Source organism: Salmo salar, chromosome ssa16 (assembly GCF_905237065.1).
Source record: "Salmo salar chromosome ssa16, Ssal_v3.1, whole genome shotgun sequence".
NCBI classification, from domain to species: domain Eukaryota; kingdom Metazoa; phylum Chordata; class Actinopteri; order Salmoniformes; family Salmonidae; genus Salmo; species Salmo salar.
In genome coordinates this window covers 25,188,580-25,212,159 of record NC_059457.1, presented here as the reverse complement: position 1 = coordinate 25,212,159, position 23,580 = coordinate 25,188,580, and the positions used below count along the sequence as shown (strand labels likewise).

The following is a 23,580-nucleotide window of genomic DNA, read 5'->3' as shown; positions in this document are numbered from 1 at the left end:
AGTGTGCAGTGCAATGGCAATTGCGTCGTCCGTGGGTCTGTTGGGGCTGTATTCAAATTGATGGGGCTGTATACAAATTCTCGAAGTGGGTGAAGGTGTTTAGCTCATCAGGGAGTGAGGTGTCGGTGTCTGTGACGTGGCTGGCTTTCCCTTTATAATCCATGATTGTCTGGAGTCCCTGCCACATACGTCTAGTGTCTGAGTCGTTGAGTCGCAACTCCATTTTGTCCCTGTACTGTCGTTTTGCCTCTTTAATTGTCTTACGAGGTCGTAGCTGGTCTGTTTGTATGCGTCGATGTTCCCAATCACCTTGCCATGGCTAAATGTTGTGTTTTGCGCTTTCAGTTTTGCACGAATGCTGCCACCTGTCAGTGGTTTTTGGTTTGGATCAATTCTAATTGTCACAGTGGGAACAACGTCCTCTATGCAATTCCTGATGAACCCAGTCACCGTATACGTCAATACTATTCTCAGAGTTGACCCGGCACATTTCTAGGCCGAGGTATCAAACAATCTTGAAGCATAGATTCCGATTAGTCAGACCAAAGTTAAACTGTCCTTACCAGGGGAGCTTCCTGTTTAAGTTTCTGCCTATAGGTGGGGAGAAGCAGAATGGAGGCATGATCTGATTTGCCGAAGGGAGGGTGGGGGAGGGCCTTGTAGCCATCCCGGAAGGGATATTAGCAATGATCTATGGTCCGTGTTGCGAGTTGATATTATTTCGGTAGTGCTTTCCTCAGATTTCCTTTTATTAAAGTCCACCGTTACAGTAAATGCGACTTCAGGATATGGGGTTTTCAGTTTGCACAAAGTCCAGTGTAGTTCCTTGAAAGCTGTCGCGGTGTCGGCTTGGGGGTGAATATACACGGCAATGACTGTGACCGAATACATTATTCTCGCAAGGTCATGCGGTCTTCATTTGATGGTGAGGTATTCCAGATCGGGAGAACAAAAGGAATTGAGTACCTGTACCAATCACACCGTGAGTTGTTAGTCATGAAACAAACCCCTCCGTCTTTCTACTTCCCTGAGCGTTCCTTCTTCCTGGACGAAGAAACTGCTGACAATGCACAGGAACAATATACCCGGAAAGAGAGCCATGATTCAGTAAAACAGAGTATGTTACAGTCTCTGATGTCTCTCTGGAAGGAGATTCTCACCCTGAGCTTGTCTACTTTATTGTCCAGGGACTGAACGTCTGAGTCTAGGGTCTCACTCATTCCACCTCTCATCTGGCATCAGTGTTTTGGTGCAGCCCCGGGGATGCACCAAAGTTCATACAAAGGATCCAGGACAGGGAAGTCAAATTCCAGCTATAATGTCTGAGTGACCACTGATATATATAATATATATATAATAATGTAAGAAAATGCTGAGCAAATAATGTAAGAAAAAACACAAAAAAATATAAATAAATACTGCAAAGTTGGCTAGGAGATAGAAAAAGGAAGACCATGTCTGTTTAGTGCCGTCTAGTAGGGAATATATATATATATATTTATCTATGCATGGATGAAGGCACACGTGCACACAAACACACACACTGTCTGCTCAGATCTCAGGGCTTTAGATCTCAGGCACTATAGAGAGGAGAGGAGAGGGGAGGGGAGGAAAGGAGAAACAGATAAGGGACACAATTATTCCGTATACCTCACCAGCTCTCACCCCTCCTCCCCTCTCATTCCCTCTCCCCAGTCACAATCGTCTGGACACATTCAAGTAACCAGCTTTACACTTATTACTCTCAGTGACTGTGTAAATAGCTGCAAATGACACACGGATGTGTGTGTGTGTGTGTGTGTGTGTGTGTGTGTGTGTGTGTGTGTGTGTGTGTGTGTGTGTGTGGCGTGGTCTGTGCGTGACAATGAATGACAATGATATCATCTACATCCCACTCCAACCCCCAGCCAACTGCATGCAATATTCTCTCTTCCTGTCTCTCGCTCTCTGTGTGTGTGTGTGTGTGTGTGTGTGTGTAATGTTTCACAATGTTTCTAAAGGTTACAGAATAAAAATGTTCTTAGGCAGACCCTGATGTTTTCATCTGAGCTCTTTGTTACTCTAAGCAACACCACAGTGGCTCAGCCCAGGATGTCAGGAGGTATGGCATCAATGTGATCCTGGTGAAATAGAGAGAGAAAGAAAAATAGAGCGAGAGAGATATAGAGAAGGGGAGGGAGAGAGGCTGGGAGAGATGGAGAGAAAGAGACAGACAAAGGTGCTGTATGTCAGTAGTGATATTATCAAGAGCTCAGAGTGAAGTTTTGGCTCCACTGCACTTGGATATGGAGTGGACCCATTTGGTTGTGGTTGCTCTAACAAGGTCACACACACACACACACAGAGGTAGATTTCTGCGGAGGCCTGTCCACACACATCACTGAATCTCATTGGTCTGACCCAGCTTGAGACAGCTACCTGTTGACATTGTGTGTGAACCTAGTAATAAGTATTTGATTGTTTGACTTTTCCTTTGACCCCTGAGAGTATGATCTGATTGGCTCTGGCAGTGTTGACGGCTAGGCCAGTGATCTTATTGTGTGACATTGTAATAGAGTGATTGTTGAGTGATTTGACTGGACAGGTGATGCCATGTTCCATTTTTGTGAGAGTCGTCTGATGTGGTTATATTGGCTTTGAAACCATCTGATTGACAGGGATGTTGGCTGATGATAGGCAGCTACTAGTAACATAAATGCTGGCTAATTTAGGTGAGGAGGGATTTATTTAATCGAACTACCGGTATGGGATGTTTGATGTCTGTTTTTGTGATCTGATTGGTTGTTTGTGCCTCTCTCTTGTCCTATAGGATAAAGGAATGGGTGGATCAGATACAGCTAGAGCTGGTGACACTGGCAGACACCGCCAGTGCCGGGAAGAGCCTCTCACAGGTGACCTAAACCTTCATAACATGTTATAATGCATAGTAATCACTATATAACATAAAACATGGATGTCTATCAAGGGACACTATGACAGTGTGTGTAACCAGTGTGTATGCTCACTCTCTAGATCTTCCTGGACAACCAGAACCTGTACACAGTAGAGTCGAACGATGCAGAGGAACTAGTGGCTAGGGCAGCCAGGAACATAGAACAGCTTTTACTGAAGAGGGCTGCTGCTCTGGAAGTAAGACACAGGGTTTCTATGCTCCTCATGTACCCCCAACAGCAAAGGCTTGATGACTAGTTGAGCTTTTGAATCAGGTGTGCTTGAGCCTTGAGGATGCCACTGCTACTATAATGCACCACAATGGAGTGGAGAGGGACTGAAATTAATGACACATTGACTCTTGGGTGTACGCATCTTATGGGGGTAATCACATGAATGTTATTTCAAATCTTATGGGGGGCCCATGTACTGTATTTTAGGTTCCACTTGTAGAAAGCTGAGGTGAGATGTGACAGTACAGGCTAGGATCAGGGGATGGTTAGAAGACCATGGTAATGTGAGGTGCAGGTTGGTAACAGAGAGGAGTGATATACTGTATGACTGTGCATGTATTCCTTTGAGCAGAAGTAGATCAGAGACTCATCTTCCGCTGGAATATGAAGTATGAATATCTTTTGTATTCCAACCCCTTCTAAAATACAGTGGGTGTGAAATGATTGACACCCTTGATAAAGGCGAGCAATAACGACAGTATAAAATAAAAAATTCAAACACTGAGCTATATTGTATGCAAAAAAAGGGAAATTATATTATTTTATACTAATAGATGTGTTCAGATTAAGAGATTTTGTTTAACAAGAAATACCCAAAAAATATATTTAAAAAAAGGCAGGGGTACAAATTATTTTTAGAAATAAAGTAAAAAGTTTAATATTTGGTCCCATATTCCTAGCACGCAATGATTACATCAAGCTTGTGACTTTACAAACTTGTTGGATGCATTTTGCAGTTTGTTTTGGTTGTTTTCTGATTAGTTTGTGCCCAACAGAAATAAATGGTAAATAGTTGATAGTGTCATTTTGGAGTAATTTTTTTGTGAGTAAGAATACAATATATTTCTAAATACATCTACATTAATGTGAATGCTAACATGATTATGGATAATCCTGAATGAATCCTGAATAATGAGTGAGAAAGTTACAGAAGGTCAAAAATCATATCCCCAAGACAAGCACTCACCATTACCAACATGGGATGTTAGCATGTCTTGGGGGTTTGATACTTGACCCTCAGTAACTTTCTCACTCATCATTATTCATGATTCATTCTGGATGAATACGGAATGATTACAGATCATGCAGTCTCATTCAAAGTGAGAAATGCAGCATGTCCTTATTGGCAATCTATTTGTTCTATGTATTGAGCTGTGACGCAAAACTAAAACCTAGCTGCTCTCTCGTATCTTAGCAGCCAGCTACACAGGTTTTTAGCTAGCAAGCTAACGTTATATCCCAACAACATTGACGCTCAATATATTTTTGTTCTCAGCCATATCTAAGCCATATTCAAAATGTACTTATTGAAATTGTATCTGTTTCGTTAGTTGACATTGTAACGTTAGTTGTGAGCTTGCCAGCCAGGCTCCCGGGTTCACGTATTGTCCAAGCAGCCCAGCTGTGGCACAAGTTGGCTAGCTGGCTAGCTAGCTAACTCATTGTGACAACATTTACCCTCAGAATACTTATCTTGTTTCAATTATCTCAGCCATATTCAGAATTGAATTCAAGGTTATCTATGAACCATCTAACATGCAGGCATGAGCTCAGATCGGCTATATACGTTTGTTGCTTCAAATCAACCTCTCCACCATAGCTAGCTAGTTACCTACATTGTCTCATCAAACCAATGCTCAAATTACATACATTTACATTTAAGTCATTTAGCAGACGCTCTTATCCAGAGCGACTTACAATAGCATAATGGCATGACAATTTCATCAAACAGAAGTAGTAAGTTATAGCTATGTCTTACCTTAATCATTGGTATTAGATACATCAAAAGTGTCCAATGTCGTTGCGCATTTTAGCCTGATTTATCCTCACTTTCTGACAATTTTGTAATTCATAAACAACTTTGCTATTGAAATGGAAGCAACAGGTGATGAGACCAATTTCAGAAAATATTACAATACCAAAGCATAAAAAAACGTAACAATATTTCACTCAAGTCAACCTCACCAACATAATTGTAATACATTCATCAGTACTATTCATATGAACCTTAGCACAAACAAGAATATGAAACATAGATCATTCACTTTTTTTAAATGATGATATAATAGTGAATGAATCACACGTTGTAAAATGTGGTAGCAGCAAGCTGTCTGTGTTTCCATCCATCTCAGTCCAATCACCAAAGGCGGCTATAGTAGAGGGAGAGAGGTTAAAAACGTATTCGGGGTCGGTGTCCCTTCCACGGGACATTTGAGCTAACGTAGGCTAATGCGATTAGCATGAGGTTGTAAGTAACAAAAACATTTCCCAGGACATAGACATATCTGATATTGGCAGAAAGCTTAAATTCTTGTTAATCTAACTGCACTGTCCAATTTACAGTTGCTATTACAGTGAAATAATACCATGCTATTGTTTGAGAAGAGTGCACAATTTTGAACATGAAAAGTTATTAATAAACAAATTTGGCACATTTGGGCAGTCTTGATAGAATATTTTGAACAGAAATGCAATGGTTCATTTCATCAGTCTAAAACTTTGCACATACAATGCTGCCATCCTCCCTCATGTGATACCCTTCCTGCAGGCTCACCCTGACATGACCCTCCAGCATGACAATGCCACCTGCTCGTCCTGTGCGTGATTTCCTGCGAGACAGGAATGTCAGTGTTCTGCCATGGCCAGCCAAGTGCTCGGATCTCAATCCCATTGAGCATGTCTGGGACTTGTTGGATCGGAGGGTGAGGGCTAGGGCCATTCCCCCCAGAAATGTCTGAGAACTTGCAGGTGCCTTTGTGGAAGAGTGTGGTAACATCTCACAGCAAGAACTGGCAAATCTGGTGGAGTCCATGAGGAGGAGATGCACTGCAGTACTTAATGCAGCTGGTGGCCACACCAGAAACTGACTGTTACTTTTGATTTTGACCCGCCCTTTGTTTAGGGACACATTATTCCATTTCTGTTAGTCACATGTCTGTGGAACTTGTTCAGTTTATGTCTCAGTTGTTGAATCTTGTTATGTTCATACAAATATTTACACATGTTAAGTTTGTTGAAAATAAACACAGTTGACAGTGAGAGGATGTTTCTTTTTTTGTTGAGTTTACATATGAGATGAATAATGCAAGATATGTTAACATTATTAAAGTGGCACTATTTAAAGTGATTAGTGATCCATTTACTAAAGTCTGTATGTAGGCAGCAGCCTCTCTGTCTTAGTGATGGCTGTTTAACTGACTCATGGCCTTGAGATAGAAGCTGTCTCTTGGTTCCGGCTTTGATGCACCTGTACTGACCCCGGCTTCTCGATGGTAGCGGGGTGAACAGGCAGTGGCTCGGGTGGTTGTTGTCCTTGATGATCTATTTGGCCTTCCTGTGACATTGGGTGCTGTAGGTGGCCTTCAGGGCAGGTAGTTTGCCACCGGTGATGCGTTGTGCAGACTGCACCACCATCTGGAGAGCCTTGCAGTTGTGGGCAGTGCAATTGCCGTACCAGGCGGTAATACAGTCTGGCAGGATGCTCTCAATTGTGCATCTGTAAAAGTTTGTGAGGGTTTTAGGTGACAAGTCAAATTTCTTCAGCCTCCTGAGGTTGAAGAGGTGGTGTTGAGCCTTCTTCACCACACTGTCTGTGTGGGTGGACCATTTCAGTTTGTCCGTGATGTGTTCTTAAAACTTTCCACTGTAACGCTCGTTGTTATGGGTAGACCAAGGCGCAGCGTGAGTTGGGTTCATCATAATTTTATTTAAGGTGAACCAGAAAAAAAACAAACAACACAACGAACGAAAAGTCTTGCAGGCTTCTAACAGCTATACAAAAACAAGATCCCACAACCTGAAGGTGGGAAAAAGGGCTGCCTAAGTATGATTCCCAATCAGAGACAACGATAGACAGCTGCCTCTGATTAGGAACCATACTCGGCCAAACAAAAAAGAAATAGAAAACATAGAATAGAACATAGAAATACAAAATCTAGAATGCCCACCCAAATCACACCCTGACCTAACCAAAATAGAGAAATAAAAGGGCTCTCTATGGTCAGGGCGTGACATCCACCTTCTCCAGTACTGTTCAGTCGATGTGGATAAGGGGGTGCTCCCTCTGGGGTTTCCTGAAGTCCACGATCATCTCCTTTGTTTTGTTGAGGTGCCCTCACCTCCTCCCTGTAGGCTCCCTGTCTCGTCGTTGTTGGTAATCAAGCCCACTACTGTTGTCGTCTGCAAACTTGATGAATGAGTTGGAGGCTTGCATGGCCATGCAGTCAAGTCATGGGTGAAAAGGGAGTACAGGAGGGGGCTGAGCATGCACCCTTGTGGTGCCCCAGTGTTGAGGATCAGCGAAATGGAGATGACGTTTCCTACCTTTGCCACCTGGGGGTGGCCCGTCAAAGTCCAGGACCTAATTGCGAAGGGCGGGGTTGAGACCCAGGGCCTCAAGCTTAATGATGAGCTAGGAGGGTACTATGGTGTTGAATGCTGAGCTGTAGTCAATGAACAGTATTCTTACATACAGTAGGTATTCCTCTTGTCCAGATGGGATAGGGCAGTGTGATGGTGATTGCATCATCTGTGGACCTATTGGGGCTGTATGCAAACTGAAGTGGGTCTAGGGTGACAGGTAAGGTGGAGGTGATATGATCCTTGACTCGTCTCTCAAAGCGCTTCATGATGACAGAAGTGGGTGCTACGGACGATAGTCATTTAGTTCAGTTATCTTTTCCTTCTTGGGTACAGGAACAATGGTGGCCATCTTGAAGCATGTGGGGACAGCAGACTGGGTTAGGGATTGATTGAATATTTCCATGAACACACCAGCCAGCTGGTCTGTGCATGCTCTGAGGACGTGGCTAGGGATGCCGTCTTGGCCAGCAGCCTGACGAGGGTTAACACGTTTAAATGTCTTACTCATGTCAGTCATGGAGAAGGAGAGAGGGGGCCCGCAGTCCTTGGAAGCGGGCCGTGTCGGTGGCACTGTATTATCCTCTGTAACGCCCTGGCCATAGAGAGGGGTTTTTGTTCTTTATTTTGGTTAGGCCAGGGTGTTACATTGGGTGGGCATTCTATGTTCATTTTTCTATGTTTTTGTATTTCTTTGTTTTGGGCCGTGTGTGGCTCCCAATCAGGCACAGCTGTAGTTCGTTGTTGCTGATTGGGAGTAACACATAAGGAGCCTGTTTTTCCTTTGGGTTTGGTGGGGGATTGTTTCTGTTTAGTGTTTTGCACCTGACAGGACTGTTTGGCTGTCGGTTTTCTTGTTTTGTGTGTATAGTGTTCTTACGTTTATTAAAATTCAAAGATGAACGCTAACTCCGCTGCACCTTGGTCTACTTCCACAGACAGCCGTTACATCCTCAAAGCGGGCAAAGAAGGTGTTTAGTTTGTCTGGAAGCAAGATGTCGGTGGCTGGTTTTCTATTTGTAGTCCGTAATTGTCTGTAGACCCTGCCACATTGCGACTCCACTTTGTCGCTATACCTACATTTCGCTTGTTTGATTGCCTTGCGGTGGGAATAACTTCACTGTTTATATTCGGCCATATTCCAGATATCTTTTCATGGTTGAATGCAGTGGTTCGCGCTTTCAGTTTTGCGCTAATGGGCAGTGCAGTTGGCAACTTTCTCTAGCGGGTACTTACAGTGGGGGAAAAAAGTATTTGATCCCCTGCTGATTTTGTACGTTTGCCCACTTACAAAGAAATTATCAGTCTATCATTTTAATGGTAGGTTTATTTGAACAGTGAGAGACAGACTAACAACAAAAATATCCAGAAAAACGTATGTCAAAAATGTTATAAATTGATTTGCATTTTAATGAGGGAAATAAGTATTTGACCCCTTCTCAATCAGAAAGATTGCTGGCTCCCAGGTGTCTTTTATACAGGTAACGAGCTGAGATTAGGAGCACACTCTTAAAGGGAGTGCTCCAAACCGCAGCTTGTTACCTGTAAAAAAGACACCTGTCCACATAATCAATCAATCAGATTCCAAACTCTCCACCATGGCCAAGACCAAAGAGCTCTCCAAGGATGTCAGGGACAAGATTGTAGACCTACACAAGGCTGGAATGGGCTACAAGACCATCACCAAGCAGCTTGGTGAGAAGGTGACAACATTTGGTGTGATTATTCGCAAATGGACGAAACACAAAAGAACTGTCAATATCCCTCGGCCTGGGGCTCCATGCAAGATCTCACCTCGTGGGGTTGAAATGATCCTAAGAACAGTGAAGAATCAGCCCAGAACTACACAGGAGGATCTTGTCAATGACAGTCACCAAGAAAACAATTGGTAACACACTACGCCGTGAAGGACTGAAATCCTGCAGCGCCCGCAAGGTCCCCCTGCTCAAGAATACATATACATGGCCGTCTGAAGTTTGCCAATGAACATCTGAATGATTCAGAGGACAACTGGGTGAAAGCGTTGTGGTCAGATGAGAGCAAAATGGAGCTCTTTGGCATCAACTCAACTCGCCGTGTTTGGAAGAGGAGGAATGCTGCCTATGACCCCAAGAACACCATCTCCACCGTCAAACATGGACGTGGAAACATTATGCTTTGGGGGTGTTTTTCTGCTAAGGGGACAGGACAACTTCACCGCATCAAAGGGACGATGGACGGGGCCATGTACCGTCAAATCTTGGGTGAGAACCTCCTTCCCTCAGCCAGGGCATTGAAAATGGGTTGTGGATGGGTATTCCAACATGACAATGACCCAAGGCAACAAAGGAGTGGCTCAAGAAGAAGCACATTAAGGTCCTGGAGTGGCCTAGCCAGTCTCCAGACCTTAGTCCCATAGAAAATCTGTGGAGGGAGCTGAAGGTTCGAGTTGCCAAACATCAGCCTCGAAACCTTAATGACTTGGAGAAGATCTGCAAAGAGGAGTGGGACAAAATCCCTCCTGAGATGTGTGCAAACCTGGTGGCCAACTACAAGAAACGTCTGACCTCTGTGATTGCCAACAAGGGTTTTGCCACCAAGTACTAAGTAATGTTTTGCAGAGGGGTCAGCTTCCCTGTGGCTCAGTTGGTAGAGCATGGTGTTTGCAACGCCAGCATGGTGTGTGCAACGCCAGGGTTGTGGGTTCGATTCCCACGGGGGGCCACTACAAAAAAAAAATATGCATGAAATGAAATGTATGCATTCACTACTGTAACTCGCTCTGGATAAGAGCGTCTGCTAAATGACTAAAATGTAAATACTTAAAATTTTTGACATGCGTTTTTTCTGGATTTTTTTGTTGTTATTCTGTCTCTCACTGTTCAAATAAACCTACCATTAAAATTATAGACTGATAATTTCTTCGTAAGTGGGCAAACTTACGAAATCAGCAGGGGATCAAATACTTTTTCCCCCACTGTATATGCTGAAAGGCCAGGCAGTTCTAGTGTTAAATTTACTTCAAACCCCAATAGAGAAATCTGGACATTATATGGATGGATTTTCAGACACAATATCACTATTGCATTAAGTCAATGGGAAGAGGAGTACGGTGCCTTTTTTGTGAGGTATATAGCTTGTCAGTGTGTGTGCGTGTGTGTGTGTGTGTTTCTGTGTACAGTATGTATGAGTGCGTGTGCTTGTATATGTACATGTGTGTGTGTGTGTGTGTGTGTGTGTGTGTGTGTGTGTGTGTGTGTGTGTGTGTGTGTGTGTGTGTGTGTGTGTGTGTGCATGCATTCATGCTGTAATTAAAACCTTAATTATTGATGCAGAGCGGTTAACCTGTTGGGGTATAGGGGGCAGTATTTTCACGGCCAGATGAAAAACGTACCCAATTTAAACAGGTTACTACTCTGGCCCAGAAACGGGAATATGCATATTATTAGTATATTTGGATAGAAAACACTCTGAAGTTTCTAAAACTGTTTGAATGGTGTCTGTGAGTATAACAGAACTCATATGGCAGGCAAAAACCTGAGAAAAGTCAACCAGGAAGTGTAGGATCTGAGAAATGTAGTTCTTCTTTCTAGGCCGTTTCATAACTACAGTATCTGTGGAGTTACGTTGCACTTTCTAAGGATTCCATTGGCTGTCTAAAGCCTTCAGAAAGTGGTTTGAGCATTCTCCTGTTACTGGGCAGATAATATGAGCTCAGTTTCTGAGTGGACTGCCTGGCAACAAAGGGATTGGATATGCGCGGTTACACGAGCACGCTGTTCCTTCTTTTCCTCCTTGAATGAATACGCTATTGTCAGGTTGGAATATTATCGCAATTTTACGTTAAAAATACCATAAAGATTGATTTTAAACAGCGTTTGACATGCTTCTAACTACGGTAATGAAACATTTTGACTTCTCGTCTCCCGTACCGCACTCGCGCGTTATGCCTTTGGATAGTGCTCTGAATGCACGAACAAAACGGAGGTATTTGAACATAAATATGGATTATTTGGAACAAAAACAACATTTCTTGTCGAAGTAGCAGTCCTGGGAGTGCATTCTGACGAAGATCAGCAAAGGTAAGACAATATTTCTAATACTAATTCTGAGTTTAGGTGGCCCCAAACTTGGCGGGTGTCTGAATAGCTCGCTGTGATGGCTGAGCTATGTACTCAGAATATTGAAAAATGTGCTTTCTCTGTAAGGTTTTTTAAAATCTGACACAGCGGTTGCATAAAGGAGTAGTCTATCTATAATTCTTAAAATAATTGTTATGTATTTTGTCAACGTTTATGATGAGTATTTTTGTAAATTGATGTGCACATTCACCGAAAGTTTTGGTGGGAATACATTTTCTGAACATCACGCGCCAATGTAAACTGCTGTTTTTGGATATAAATATGAACTTTATCGAACAAAACATACATGTATTGTGTAACATAATGTCCTAGGAGTGTCATCTGATGAAGATCGTCAAAAGTTAGTGCTTCATTTAGCTGTGTTTTGGGTTTTATTGACACATGTCCTTGCTTGGAAAATGGCTGTGTGATTTATTTTTGTCTATGTACTCTCCTAACATAATCTAATGTTTTACTTTCGCTGTAAAGCCTTTTTGAAATCGGACAATGTGGTTAGATTAACGAGAGTCTTATCTTTAAAATGGTGTAAAATAGTTGATTGTTTGAGAAAATGAAATTATGAGATGTTTTATGTTTTGTATTTCGCGCCATGGTATTTCACTGGCTGTTGAATAGTGTGTCCCGCAGGTGGGACGGTAGCGTCCCACGTAGCCCTGAGAAGTTAATGCAAATAGCAGACGGGTTAGTCAGGGAAAGGAGCAATGAGATTCACATACACTCTCTCTGCCAGAAGCCTTCCTACTCTTACCATCATTTTTGCAGTTTTTTTATGCTTTTCATTGGTCCTCTGTAACACAGTTGGTAGCAAGATGGCGCCGACGGAGATGGTCGCCTCGCTTCTAGTCCTTAGGAAACTATGCAGTGTTTTGTTTTTTTATGTATTATTTCTTACATTGTTAGCCCAGAAAATCTTAAATGTTATTACATACAGCTGGGAAGAACTATTGGATATTAGAGCAACGTCAATTTACCAACATTATGACCAGGAATATGACTTTCCCGAAGCGGATCCTTTGTTCGCACCACCACCCAGGACATTGGATCTGATTCCAGAGGTCGACCCAAAACAACGTCGCTGCAAAAGAGGTAGATGGACCAGCCTCCTGGTCAGACTTCAAAGATGTGCACACCACCCACCGCTTCCAAGTGTATTACTCACAAATGTCCAGTCTCTAGATAACAACGTAGACAAAATGAGGGCAAGGGTTGCTCCCAAGCGAGACATCCTGTGACAGAAAAACATCCTGTAGCATTCTGCATTAGCATAGAACAGCCCCCGTGATATGCAACTTTTCAGGGAAGTTAGAAGGCAGTTGAAAAAGCTAGCATTGGCTTTTCTAAGCAGAAATTTGCTTCCTGCAACACAAACTCAAAAAAGTTCTGGGACACTGTAAAGTCCATGGAGAATAAGAGCACCTCCTCCCAGCTGCCCACTGCACTGAGGATAGGAAACTCTGTCACCACCGATAAATCCACTATAATTGAGAATTTCAATAAGCATTTTTCTAAGGCTGGCCATGCTTTCCACCTGGCTACCCCTACCCCGGTCAACAGCACTGCACCCCCCACAGCAACTCGCCCAAGCCTTCCCCATTTCTCCTTCTCCCAAATCCAGTCAGTTGATGTTCTGAAAGAGCTGCAAAATCTGGACCCCTACAAATCAGCCGGGCTAGACAATCTGGACCCTTTCTTTCTAAAATTATCTGCCGAAATTGTTGCAACCCCTATTACTAGCCTGTTCAACCTCTTTCGTGTCGTCTGAGATTCCCAAAGATTGGAACGCAGCTGCGGTCATCCCCCTCTTCAAAGGGGGGGACACTCTTGACCCAAACTGCTACAGACCTATATCTATCCTACCCTGCCTTTCTAAGGTCTTCGAAAGCCAAGTCAACAAACAGATTACCGACCATTTCAAATCCCACCACACCTTCTCCGCTATGCAATCTGGTTTCAGAGCTGGTCATGGGTGCACCTCAGCCATGCTCAAGGTACTAAACGATATCTTAATGGCCATCGATAAGAAACAATACTGTGCAGCCGTATTCATTGACCTGGCCAAGGCTTTCGACTCTGTCAATCACCACATCCTCATCGGCAGAGTCAATAGTCTTGGTTTCTCAAATGATTGCCTCGCCTGGTTCACCAACTACTTCTCTGATAGAGTTCAGTGTGTCAAGTCAGAGGGCCTGTTGTCCGGACCTCTGGCAGTCTCTATGGGGGTGCCACAGGGTTAAATTCTTGGGCCCAACTCTCTTCTCTGTATAAATCAATGATGTCGCTCTTGATGCTGGTGAGTCTCTGATCCACCTCTACGCAGACGACACCATTCTGTATACTTCTGGCCCTTCTTCGGACACTGTGTTAACAACCCGCCAGACGAGCTTCAATGCCACACAACTCTCCTTCCGTGGCCTCCAACTGCTCTTAAATACAAGTAAAACTAAATGCATGCTCTTCACCCGATCGCTGCCTGCACCTGCCCGCCCGTCCAGCATCACTACTCTGGATGGTTCTGACTTAGAATATGTGGACAACTACAAATACCTAGGTGTCTGGTTAGAATGTAAACTCTTCTTCCAGACTCACATCACACATCTCCAATCCAAAGTTAAATCTAGAATTGGCTTCCTATTTCGCAACAAAGCATCCTTCACTCATGCTGCCAAACATAGCCTCGTAAAACTGACCATCCTACCGATCCTCGACTTCGGCGATGTCATTTACAAAATAGCTTCCAATACCCTACTCAATAAATTGGATGCATTCTACCACAGTGCCATCCGTTTTGTCACCAAAGCCCCATATACTACCCACCACTGCGACCTGTACGCTCTCGTTGACTGGCCCTCGCTTCATACTCGTCGTCAAACCCACTGGCTCCAGGTCATCTACAAGACCCTGCTAGGTAAAGTCCCCCGTTATCTCAGCTCGTTGGTCACCATAACAGCACCCACCTGTAGCACGCGCTCCAGCAGGTATATCTCACTGGTCACCCCCAAAGCCAATTCATCCTTCGCCCGCCTCTCCTTCCAGTTATCTGCTGCCAATGACTGGAACGAACTACAAAAATCTCTGAAACTGGAAACACTTATCTCCCTCACTAGCTTTAAGCACCAGCTGTCAGAACAGCTCAAAGATTACTGCACCTGTACATAGCCCATCTATAATTTAGCCCAAACAACTCCCTCTTCCCCTACTGCATTTATTTATTCTGCTCCTTTGCACCCCATTATTTATATTTCTACTTTCACTTTCTTCCACTGCAAATCTACCATTCCAGTGTTTTACTTGCTATATTGTATGTACTTCACCACATGGCCTTTTTTTGCCTTTACCTCCTTTATCTCACCTCATTTGCTCACATTGTATATAGACTAATTTTTCTACTGTATTATTGACTGTATGTTTGTTTTACTCCATGTGTAACTATGTGTTCTATGTATCAAACTGCTTTGCTTTATCTTGACCAGGTCGCAATTGTAAATGAGAACTTGTTCTCAACTTGCCTACCTGGTTAAATGAAGGTGAAATAAATAAATAAAATAAAAAATCAGGGATTGTAACATTCTCTGTTTAAGACATGGCTCTTTCGGGATATGTAGTCGGAGTCGGTACAACCACTGGTATTCTTTTTGCGTTGCGCCGACAGAAATAAACATCTCTCTGGGAAGAAGAAGGGCGGTGGTGTATCCTTCATGATTAATGACTCATGGTGTAATCATAACAACATACAGGAACTCAAGTCCTTTTGTTCACCTGACGTAGAATTCCTTAAAATCAAATGCCGACCATATTATCTCCCAAGAGAATTCTCATTGGTTATTATCATTAGTCGTGTATATCCCTCCTCAAGCAGATACCACGACGGCCCACAAGGAACTTCACTGGACTCTATGCAAACTGGAAACCATATATCCTGAGGCTGCATTTATTGTAGCGGGGGATTTTAACAAAGCAAATTTGAGAGCAAGGCTACCTAAATTCTATCAGCATATTGACTGTAGCACTCGTGCTGGCAATACACTGGATCACTGCTACTCTAACTTCCTTGACGCATACAAGGCCCTCCCCCGCCCTCCCTTTGGCAAATCCGACCAAGACTCCATTTTGCTCCTACCGTCCTATAGGCAGACAGTCAAACAGGATGTACCCGTGACTAAAACTATTCAACGCTGGTCTGATCAATCTGAATCCACACTTCAAGATTGTTTTGATCCCGCGGACTGGGCGAACCACTGCATTTAACCATGGAAAGATGACTGGGAATATGGCCGAATATAAACAGTATAGTTATTCCTTCCGCAAGGCAATCAAACAAGCGGAATGTTGGTATAGGGACAAAGTGGAGTCGCAATTCAATGGCTCGAGACGTATGTGGCAGGGTCTATAGACAATTACGGACTACAAAAAGAAAACCAGCCACGTCATGGACACCGACATCTTGCTTCCAGACAAACTAAACACCTTCTTTGCCCGCTTTGAGGATAATACATTGCCACCAACGTGGCCCGCTACCAAGGTCGGCGGGTCACCCTTCTCCTTCTCTGTGGCCGACGTGAGTAAGACATTTAAACATGTTAACCCTCGCAAGGCTGCCAGCTCAGACGGTATCCCTAGCCACGTCCTCAGAGCATGCGCAGACCAGCTGGCTGGTGTGTTCACATACATATTCAATCTCTCCCTATCCCAGTCTGCTGTCCCGACATGCTTCAAGATGGCCACCATTGTTCCTGTACCCAAGAAGGAAAAGATAACTGAACTAAATGACTATCGCCCGTAGCACTCACTTCTGTCATCATGAAGTGCTTTGTGAGACTAGTCAAAGATCATATCACCTCCACCTTACCTGCCACTTCAATTTGCATACCGCCCCAATAGGTCCATAGACAATGCAATCACCATCACACTGCACACTGCCCTCACCCATCTGGACAAGAGGAATACCTATGCAAGACTGCTGTTCGTCAACTATAGCTCAGCATTCAACACCATAGTACCCTCCAAACTCATCATTAAGCTTGAGGCCCTGTGCAATTGGGTCCTGACTTTCTGACGGGCCACCCCCAGGTAGTAAAGGTAGGAAACAACATCTCCATTTCGTTGATCCTCAACACTGGGGCCCCACAAGGGTGCGTGCTCAGCCTCTGACTGCGTGGCCATGCACACCTCCAACTCAATCATCAAGTTTGCAGACGACACAACAGTAGTGGGCTTGATTACCAACAACAACGAGACAGCCTACAGGGAGGAGGTGAGGGCACTCGGAGTGTGGTGTCAGGAAAACAAACTCTCACTCAATAGCAAAACAGCAAAACAAAGGAGAGGATTGTGGACTTCAGGAAACAGCAGAAGGAGCACCACCCTATCCACATTGACGGGACAGCAGTGGAATCTGTTAAGTTCCTTGGCATACACATTATGGACAAACTGAAATGGTCCACCCACACAGACAGTGTGGTGAAGAAGGCGCATAATGAGGCTGAAGAAATTTGGCTTGTCACCTAAAACCCTCACAAACTTTTACAGATGCACAATTGAGAGCATCCTGTCGGGCTATATCATCACCTGGTACGGCAACTGCACTGCCCACAACCGCAAGGCTCTCCAGAGGGTGGTGCGGTCTGCACAATGAATCACCGGGGGCAAACTATCTGCCCTCCAGGACACCTACAGCACCCGATGTCATAGGAAGGCCAAAAAGATCATCAAGGACAACTACCACCCAAGCCACTGCCTGTTCACCCCGCTACCATCCAGAAGGCGAGGTCAGTACAGGTGCATCAAAGCTGGGACCGAGAGACTGAGAAACGGCTTCTGTCTTAAGGCCATCAGACTGTTAAACAGCCATCACTGACACAGAGAGGCTTCTGCCTACATAAAGACTTGAAATCATTGGCCACTTTAATAAATGGATCACTAGTCACTTTAATAATGCCACTTTAATAATGTTTACATATCTTGCATTACTCATCTCATATGTATATACTGTATTCTATACCATCTACCATCTTGCCTATGCCGCTCGGCCATCGCTAATATTTATATGTACATATTATTATTCTATCCCTTTACTTAGATTTGTGTGTATTAGGTAGTTGTTGTGGATTTGTTAGATTACTTGTTAGATATTACTGAACTGTCGGAACTAGAAGCACAAGCATTTCGCTTCACTCGCATTAACATCTGCTTTACATGTGTATGTGACCAACATAATTTGATTTGATTTCAGCGTGATGATTGCAATGTTAAGCTAGTGGGTTTGATTCCCGGTGGTACTTATATGTAAAATGTATGCACGCATGACTGTAAGCCTCCTTGGATAAAAACATCTGCTAAATGGCATATGTTTTCTTGTACAGTTCCTGTTGCAATTTTGTCCACAGCTCAAGATGCTGTGTGTGTGTGTGTGTGTGTGTGTGTGTGTGTGTGTGTGTGTGTGTGTGTGTGTGTGTGTGTGTGTGTGTGTGTGTGTGTGTGTGTGTGTGTGTGTGTGTGTGTGTAATCTCAGTCCCCACAGTAGGGTGAAAGGTCCTGGCCAGTGACTAATGGCCCAGTCCAAAACCTCACCCAGAGTAATACCTCATACACAGACACCACAGATGCAGTGTGTGTGTGCTTATGTTCCTCTCTCTGTCATAGAGAAGCTGGACCTCTCTGAGGTGTATAGTATATTTTGTACTTTGGTGGCCTGATGTCTGTGTTATGTTGGTTGGTCTGTGGCTGTCTAACTGACTTGGGTTTGTCACAAGACTATTTTGGGCTGCTGAGCTAAAGCCAAGTGAACCACCTCCTTTATACCATGATTTGTTACATTTTTGTGTGTCTAATCAAATTGTATTTGTCACATGCTTCGTAAACAGCAGGTGTAGACTAACAGTAAAATGCTTATTTGTGGGCCATTCCCAACAATGCAGAGAGGAAAAAAAGAGAAATAATAGAAAAATAACACAAGGCATAAGTAAACAATGAGTACAATAACTTGGCTATATACACAGGGTACCAGTATCAAGTCGATGTGATGGGTTACGAGGTAATTCAGGCACAGAAGGTTGGTAGCACCTTAATTGGAGAGGACGGGCATGTGGTAATCGCTGGAGCAGATAGGTGGAAAGGTATCCAGACATTATTATGAGCCATCCTCCCTGCAGCAGCCTCCACTGAATTGAGGTAGATACAGTTTATTCAGAAAGTATTCAGACCTCTTGACTTTTTTCACATTTTAAGTTACAGCCTTATTCTAAAATTTATTAAATTGTTTTTTTTCCCCTCATCAATGTACACACAATACCATAACCTGCCAAAACAGGTTTTTAGGCATTTTTGTAGATGTATTACAAAAAAAAACGTAAATATCACATTTACAGTTGAAGTCGAAAGTTTACATACACTTAGGTTGGAGTCATTAATACTAGTTTTTCAACCACTCCACAAATTTCTTGTTAACAAATTATAGTTTTGTCAAGTCGGTTAGGACATCTACTTTGTGCATGACACAAGTAATTTTTCCAACAATTGTTTACAGACAGATTATTTCACTTATAATTCACTGTATCACAATTCCAGTGAGTCAGAAGTTTACATACACTAAGTTGACTGTGCCTTTAAACAGCTTGGAAAATTCCAGAAAATAATGTCATGGCTTTAGAAAATTCTGATAGGCTAATTGACATCATTTCAGTCAATTGGAGGTGTACCTGTGGATGTATTTCAAGGCTTACCTTCAAACTCAGTGCCTCTTTGCTTGACATCATGAGAAAATGAAAAGAAATCAGCCAAGACTTCAGAAAATAAATTGTAGACCTCCACAAGTCTAGTTCATCCTTGGGAGCAATTTCCAAACATCTGAAGGTACCACGTTCATCTGTACAAACAATAGTATGCAAGTATAAACACCATGGGACCATGCAGCCGCCATACCGCTCAGGAAGGAGACGCGTTCTGTCTCCTAGAGATGAACGTACTTTGGTGCGAGAAGTGCAAATCAATCCCAGAACAACAGCAAAGGACCTCGTGAAGATGCTGGAGGAAACAGGAACAAAAGTATCTATTTCCACAGTAAAACGAGTCCAATATCGACATAACCTGAAAGGCCGCTCAGCAAGGAAGAAGCCACTGCTCCAAAACTGCCATAAAAAAGCCAGACTAAGGTTTGGAACTGCACATGGGGACAGAGATCATACTTTTTGGAGAAATGTCCTCTGGTCTGATGAAACAAAAATAGAACTGTTTGGCCATAATGATCATTTTGTTTGGAGGAAAAAGGGGGATGCTTGCAAGCCAAAGAACACCATCCCAACCGTGTAGGGTTGGCAGCATCATGTTGTGGGGGTGCTTTGCTGCAGGAGGGACTGGTGCACTTCACAAAATAAAGCTTAGTCACAAATGGGTCTTCCGAATGGACAATGACCCCAAGCATGCTTCCAAAGTTGTGCATTTGTATTCCTAGCATTTGTATTCCTAGGCACAAACAGATATCAATGGAGCACACATGATCTTATTATGACATTCACATGAATTATGAGAATATTACTTTTGATTCTGTATTAATATCAGTGATGTAGTGGTAAAAAAAAAGGTGGGTAATGGGTAAACTAAAAACTCCAGTGGACGATCGAGATAAGACGAACAACCACTGATATAAACAAAAACATATTACATTTTTAGAACCGTTTGCATTTTAAAGTAGGCCTATAGGGAAGGATAGGCCAAGTGGAGAGGTTATATTGAAACATCTTATATATTTTTCTAACTTGTTTGATAAGATTAGTTCTGATTTTCTCAAGGGACCCCCCCTTGGGGCCCCACCCCAAGTTTGGGAACCACTGTACAAACCTCTCTCTGCTTGCTTCCTCTCTCTTTCTGTCTTGCCTCTGCTTCCTCCTGCATGCATTGCAGCCTGCCTCAGCCCCTCCACTGAGCGTCACGTCACTGTCTTTCTCAGTAGCCTACTCTCTCTAAAGCAACGTTATTATGAGAATTTAGAAGCCTATTTTTTGCTCCTGCTGAGGTAGGCTCTGTTGAACATTCGCTTCTTACTTCATCCTTCTAGCTGGCTAAGTAATACTAGCCTGGTCCTTCAATGTTACTGCAATAGAAGTTTCCACCCTCAGCTAGCCACATGACAGAAGACAAAATAATAACTTTCAAAGAACGTGGAGTTCAAAACAGTTAACCCGAACTAAGCAAGCAGTGTTATTAAAAGTCTTATTGAAACATGTTCTCAGAACTATATTTAGTTAGGAGGAGGTAGCGCACATCACTCACCCGACAGTTGCCCCCCTCTAAGCAGGGCAGTGTAAACAGAATTGTCTCATTGAGCCAACACTCATACAGTAGAAATTTTAATAGCGGAGCAATGTTTTTGAAACAGCTGAAACGTACAAATGTTTTTTTTAATTGTTTTAGTTTTTACCTGAAATTGTAGTAACAGCCTATTACATTCTGAAATTGTTACCGTAGCCTTAAATCTCAACTGTGTTTTTGTTGTTGTTGCTTGACTGCGCTAGACACGAACATCCATGTCCAGGCAAAGAGCAACTCCCCAGAGAATTATTAATGTTTTCAGTCTAAATTTCAACTTACCTCATATAGACCTATTGACTTCCAAGAAATGTATCATTTTAAGCTTGGTTTGTTCTAAGGTAACTTTAATGTGCTAGTATAAGCCTAAGAGCTCCTATCTAGCTATGGTTCATCTTTACGTCAGCATTCAGCTAACAACCAGCACAATGATATGAGAAGATGCCAGTACGTTGATGTCAAAAGGATGCAGAAATGGTTTTATTTAGCTAGCTGTGTGGCCTAGCTATATTATAATATGAATGACACTGTATGATAACATTACTGTACTTTTATATTCGTTTTTGAGTGGTAAATGTTAATTATTGATATGCTAATGTTACTTGATCATGAAGTATGTTGTTAGCTAGCTAGATAACTAGCAGGAGTTAGCTGTGTATTGTCAGCTAATTTGATATGTAAAGCGAGAAAATAAACCCTTTAATTGTCTGCACATGTTTGTGAATTATTGCATTATTCAAGAGTGAAAAATGGTTTGGTTGCATTATTCTATAGTGTGATATGTTTTAGAGAGAAAAGTTACTAGGATTGTTAAATAGTTTGTGCTTACTGGCTAGTGACTAATGTGATATTTGCGGTCAATTTGAATGTGGTGTTGCCAGCCACAACGAAAGGTAAGGCATGGATGTGATGTGAATTGAAAAGTAGAAATCTCTTTTGGCGCTCTGCTCCTCAGACTCTCCTTCATCTCCTGTAGTGGGAATAAGGAAATAATTCCTCCCTCTCTCTGTGTGATGTGATTGAAGCCATTTGTTTGTCTTGAGTATTGAGATCTCAGTGTGATCTCCGTTTTGTTCCTTCTTTTCACACATGTAATTACATTGTTCTATTAGTTCAATCAGTCTGATGATTTGTACAACACACAATATATATATATATATATATATATATATATATATATATATATATATATATATATATATATATATATATATATATACACGTTAGTCTTCACTGATATCTGTTTATGCATGGTATTCTTTCTGGGTTAGGATATTCGTTACATTTGGATTCCCTGATGCCACTATTGCATTTTAAAACCCTGATGATAAATGAGTTCATGAGGTGTGCAATTGTTTTGATTTAGTAACTTGTTTATGATGGCTGTGATGTTGGGGATGTTCTGGTGTAGTGTACTTGTTATTGTATTTTTTTAAATCTTTTGCATTGTGGTCTCAGGGCACCATTGAAAATTAGACCCTGGTCTCGGTTGGGCTCCCCTGATTAACTAAAAGTTAATAAAATTAGTTATGCAACCAAGTGATTTTGCAAGCTAGCATATAATGCGTATTGCCTTTAAATGGATACTTTGCGATTTATGGCAATGAAACCCTTTAACTACTTCCCCAGAGTCAACTTGTGGATACCATTTTTAGCATTGGCTCACAAAACTACCTCCAACTTCCTTCATACTGGACGCAGAGACATAAACATGGTATCCACAAGTTCATCTGACATTGCCAAAATATCTCTCTTTAAGTGTATTTTAAGAATGATGCAAATACTGTACAGTAGATGATGATGCCCTTATTGACATTTGGATCCTTGTTGAGGGGAATATCTGTCTAGTGGGTTGTCTATGTACAGTGAGGTCACGAAATTGTTGACACCCTTTGTCATGGTTCCTCCTGGTACAAGATGGCGGAAGAGACCGCCCTAGAGACTTTTATTGGACTTAGGTGTGTCTTATTATTTCATAATTGTGTCCGCGTATTAAGAGATGTGTTTTCTGTGGTCCTTTGCAGAAGCTTGAATTGTTTACCGTGTGTGGTCGTTTCCTGAGTGAGTGGTCGAGAATTAGAGTTTATTGTTTTTTCAAGTGTACTGTGATCCTGCGGCTACCGTATCTCAGTAAAGTAATATGTTTATCCTTAACCACTGATTCCTTGTCTGGTCTCTTCTCTGCACCTGAGTCCAACCTTACAACATCACACCCTTTATAAAGATGAACAAAAATGTTTGTATAAAATAAATAATTCAAATACTGAGCTATATTGTATGCTCCATAAAATTGGGAAATTATATCAATTTATACAAATACAATTGCTTAGAGAAAGCGTTTTTGTTTATTGACAAACCTGTGTTCAATACCTCACCTTGAATAACGGCACTGAGCCTTTTCCTAAAATGTTTTGTGAGTTGAAGAACATATTGGGAGGGATCTTAGACCATTCCTCCATACAGAATCCTTCCAGATTCTTGATATCCTCCTTCTGCACGTATGGACTGCCCTCTTCAATTCAAATCACAGGTTTTCAATGGGATTCAAGTTTGGAGATTGAGATGGCCGTTTTCAAAATGTTGATTTTGTGGCCAATTAAACATTTACAGTGCAGTAGGGACTCTCCGTGTGTTTA

General features: G+C 42.5%; 1 protein-coding gene across 1 annotated transcript in view; it reads left to right on the top strand.

Annotated features, from left to right (window-relative positions):
* The window catches only part of LOC106573448 (voltage-dependent calcium channel subunit alpha-2/delta-1), a 159,958-nt gene that overhangs the window by 20,072 nt on the left and 116,306 nt on the right, over positions 1-23,580 (top strand). The window contains exons 2-3 of the mRNA XM_045697089.1: positions 2,810-2,891; positions 3,013-3,129. Of these exons, the coding sequence (XP_045553045.1) occupies positions 2,810-2,891; positions 3,013-3,129 (199 nt within the window). The remainder of the gene's footprint in view (positions 1-2,809; positions 2,892-3,012; positions 3,130-23,580) is intronic.